The sequence below is a fragment of the Oratosquilla oratoria genome, unplaced genomic scaffold (genome assembly GCF_046742065.1).
Source record: "Oratosquilla oratoria isolate Oo_2021 unplaced genomic scaffold, ASM4674206v1 SCAFFOLD112, whole genome shotgun sequence".
NCBI lineage: Eukaryota > Metazoa > Arthropoda > Malacostraca > Stomatopoda > Squillidae > Oratosquilla > Oratosquilla oratoria.
In genome coordinates, this window is record NW_027467469.1 from 347,501 (window position 1) to 351,606 (window position 4,106).

Below are 4,106 nucleotides of genomic sequence, written 5' to 3' on the forward strand. Positions count from 1 at the left end.
CAAAACAATGCCAATAATGCTTCCATGACGGTTTAGACTCCCCCAACCCCCAAAAGAAAAAAGAAAAAAAAAGTGAAAAAGGCTATGAAAATCAGGGGAAAAAATGTGATAAAAAAAGTAAATAGATCAAGAAAACTAGCTTAACTTAACCAAAGTACCCTAACCTAATAAATATAACCTAACCTAACCAAACCCAACCAAACAAAACTAAGCCAAACCAAACAAAACAAAACCAAATCTAACCAAGCCTAATCTAACTTGTACTAATTCAACCCAACTTAACTTAACCTGATTTAACCTAACCTAACCTAACTTGTATTAATTCAAACCAATGTAGCTTTACCTGACTTAACCTAACCTAACCTAATCTAAACTCGGACGAGATCTGAGGCTGTAGACATAGTCTAAATAATGCAGTTCTAAGATACTGCCCTGTGATTTGCTGCCTGAGTGACCTCACGGAAACTAGAAAAACTAATAAAGAAAAGAAATGTGATGAAAATAGATATACATTTTGAGGCCATTTGTCCACTAGTCATGGTCATATGTCCCGCAAAAGAAATAAAAGAAATAGACAATCAGAAGGAAACGGAAACAGAGATAGACAGAGAGACATACAGAGAGAGAAAGAGAGAGAACAAGAGAGAGAAAGAGAGAGAGAGAGAGACAGAGACAGAGACAGATAGGCAGAGATAGAGGGACAAACAGACAGACAGATAGACAGAGAGAGAGGAGAGGGATACGGTGTCCTTTGTATGTAACTCTGAAGTTGGAGATGAAATACATTTACATAGACGAGATCTAAGTCGTGTGTGTGTGTGTGTGTGTGTGTGTGTGTGTGTGTGTGTGTGTGTGTGTGTGTGTGTGTGTGTGATGGGGGGGGAAGGGGCTTGGTCCCTTGCCCGAGACAGGGACGCTAGCCACCATGCCAACGTTCCACGCAGGCCCTATGAATATATAAAAAAAAAAAAATAATAAACTACATGAACAAAATATCCCTTGGCGGATAATAAAGACTCTGTACCTCTTTGCTGTGGTTTGATTGACCATATTGATTAGGTGGTAACATGGAAATTTGAAACTGATATACGACATCTCCGATGTCCGCCGTTGTACAAGGTGTTGGGAAGGCATGAATGTGCTACTTGAACTACATACATAAATATATATATATATATATATATATATATATATATATATATATATATATATACACACATATATATATATACATACATATATATATATATATATATATATATATATATATATATATTGGAGTAACGCGGCAAAATATTTTCTTTAAGGCATATAGAATTGTATGCAACAGCAATTTTTTTTTTTATTGAGCTCTGATGAGTTTCCGATGAAGAGTTTCAAGTCTTCTAAAGATCTCTCTAGCATGGAGAGGCCCTCCACATTAAATACAGCCAACCTACACTGAACACCCAACAGGAAGCCCCCACCATTCTTCCCAGCCTCAAACCATTCAGAATCCGCCAAACCAGACAACCCAGCTACGAGACAAATCAGCCCTCCCATGAGCAGTCACTCCGTCCGCGACGGACACCCAGGGCACAGTAACGGTCATCTGAGTGTCCTTTCCCAGTGGTCACAGTTCCCCTTCCCGCGTTCCTTTCCCCGATATTCAAAGTGTCCTTTCCCAGTTTCAGACCAGAATAACGGTCATTTCTTTGTAATCTTTCCTAGTGTTTACCTTCTGTATTTACAATCATCCATTTCTTTGCTATTGTCACAATTGAAAATGCTAACTGTGATTAGCGAAACGTCTTGTATCCTGTTCTACCCATTAGATGGCTTCTATCGGCAACTTGGTTTTTTCTTTACCTCTCCATGCTAGAGAGATCTTTAGAAGACTTGAAACTCTTCATCGGAAACTCATCAGAACTCAATTTGCTGTTGCATACAATTCTATATGCCTTAAAGAAAATATTTTGCCGCGTTACTCCAATGTTAGACTACACAGCCGTGCGGCTAGAATCCGCCGCTCCACCCTTGACTTCAGGAGGACCTTAGTCGAGGAAGAACTAAATGAAAAAACTGCTTTGGTCGATTCCCTCCGGCAAGAAGTTGATACTCATACCCTGCTATGGACCAACACCGAGGCCCCGGTCGAGACCAAACAGATGTTGAATGAGGCCCTCCAACGCACCATAGGACTTTACACAGAGGCCACCAAGCGGAGGACGACTAGGAAACTGGCGAACCTCAACGGTGGCCCCATGAGGATCCCCCAACCGACGGAAGGATATGTGAACCTAACTGATTACAAACCCACACCTGACGAGGAAGAACTTTTGCGACTTGGCCTGAACTGCCACACCATGATGAAACCTCGCCCTCTCGCTAAGCGATTGGAAGTCGAGGTCCTCCTCGATCAAATTCACCGATTAACGGACGATGGAAAGGCTTCTGTTTCTCCGGAGTTACAACCCCTACTGATTGCTGAATCTTCCCGCTCCAGAGGAACCTTTCATAGCAGGCTCCTGAAACCCCGACACTACCAAGCCGCCAAGAACCTACGTAACAATCCGGATATAACTATCAGAAAGGCAGACAAAGCAGCAATGTTTGTCCTCATCCCCTCCCGGCAGTACCTCTCCAAACTGGACTCAATCCTGTGTGACACCACCAAGTTCCAGCAGATCACCCGTGACCCCACCCTCTCCATCATCAGGAAGGGCAACAAGATCATTGTTGCTGTCAACGCACGGCGTGACGGTCTGCATCTTCAAAAGATCACTGGTGACTTCCGCCCCGGATACATTTACGGTAACGTTAAAACACACAAAGATGACAACCCTTTGCGCCCTATCATTTCCCAAATCCCCACCCCTACATATCACTTGGCTAAAACTTTGAATGCCATCCTCACGCCTTTTGTTCCCACACAATACTGTTTTAAGTCATCCCGTGAGTTTCTGGATTGTGTGAACAGCGCCCCCGCAGAAGGAGTGATGGCATCCCTTGATGTGGAGTCCCTCTTCACAAACATTCCAGTTCAGCGCACCACCGACTACATCTGTGATCACATATACCGGTCTTCTCCAGTACCTCTGTTGAAATTAGAAGAGATTCACCTTCGTGAACTTTTGAGGATTTGTACACAAGAGGCCGCCTTCCGTTGCCCCCGTGGTAAACTTTACCAACAAATTGATGGCGTGGCTATGGGCTCTCCGTTAGGTGTTCTCTTCGCCAATTTCTTCATGGGCTCGGTGGAGAAAGAGGTCTTCAATCGTTCTGGCCGCCCCCTGTTGTACGGCCGGTACGTAGACGACATCTTCGTGAGGACCACCGACTCTGAGGAGCGTGAACACCTTCGCTGCCTCCTTCAGGAAGTGTCAGGCCTTCGATTTACGACGGAGGAGGCGACAGACGGCGTCCTTCCTTTTCTTGATGTGCTCCTCACCCAGAAAACCGACGGGAGCACCCACACAGCAGTGTACACCAAGCCAACTAATCCTGGATTGTGCTTGAATGGAGAGAGTGAGTGCCCTCAAAAATATAAGGACTCCACTATTGCATCCTTCTATAGGAGAGCCCTCACCCATTGCTCCAGTTGGACCTCCACCCAGAAAGAAATTGACCGGTCTACACAGCTCTTAGTCAACAATGGCCTCTTTAATAAAGGGCAAATTATTGCATGCAGCAATGGATGCCTAATGTACAATACATCACACTACATGCATTATAAAATCACTGTTGTGTTACTCCTCTTTCACTCTGAGAAATAAAACACAGAAAACATGATCAAACCAGTTCACAGAATTCAGTCACTGCTACAGCTACAAATGGGCTCTATCTTAGAATGACAGTGATTGTCATTTGGAGAATAGCTCCATTACTTTTGAATGTAATATAGAACTCATAAAAGGCCTGGCTACAGATTCAAACTCCCCATGATGCCCCCCAACACAGAGGACACAATACTACAATGCCCCACATTAACAACATACTATATCGTCCCTGTGTGACTTGTGAACCTGCCTGGAGGAGGATGTCAGGCCCACAGGTTTTCTCCAAGAGATCAGGGGTAATGGGTTAATTGATTGTAATGTAAAAACTCTTGCTGGAAGATGAATGGG

General features: G+C 43.9%; 1 protein-coding gene across 1 annotated transcript in view; it reads left to right on the top strand.

The window, feature by feature from the left end:
- LOC143022530 (uncharacterized) overlaps positions 1–3,684 on the top strand; it is a 4,364-nt gene extending 680 nt beyond the window's left edge. Inside the window, exons 2-3 of the mRNA XM_076180788.1 lie at positions 1,979–3,156; positions 3,671–3,684. Coding sequence (XP_076036903.1) covers positions 1,979–3,156; positions 3,671–3,684 — 1,192 coding nt within the window. The remainder of the gene's footprint in view (positions 1–1,978; positions 3,157–3,670) is intronic.
- Positions 3,685–4,106: the final 422 nt, after the last annotated feature.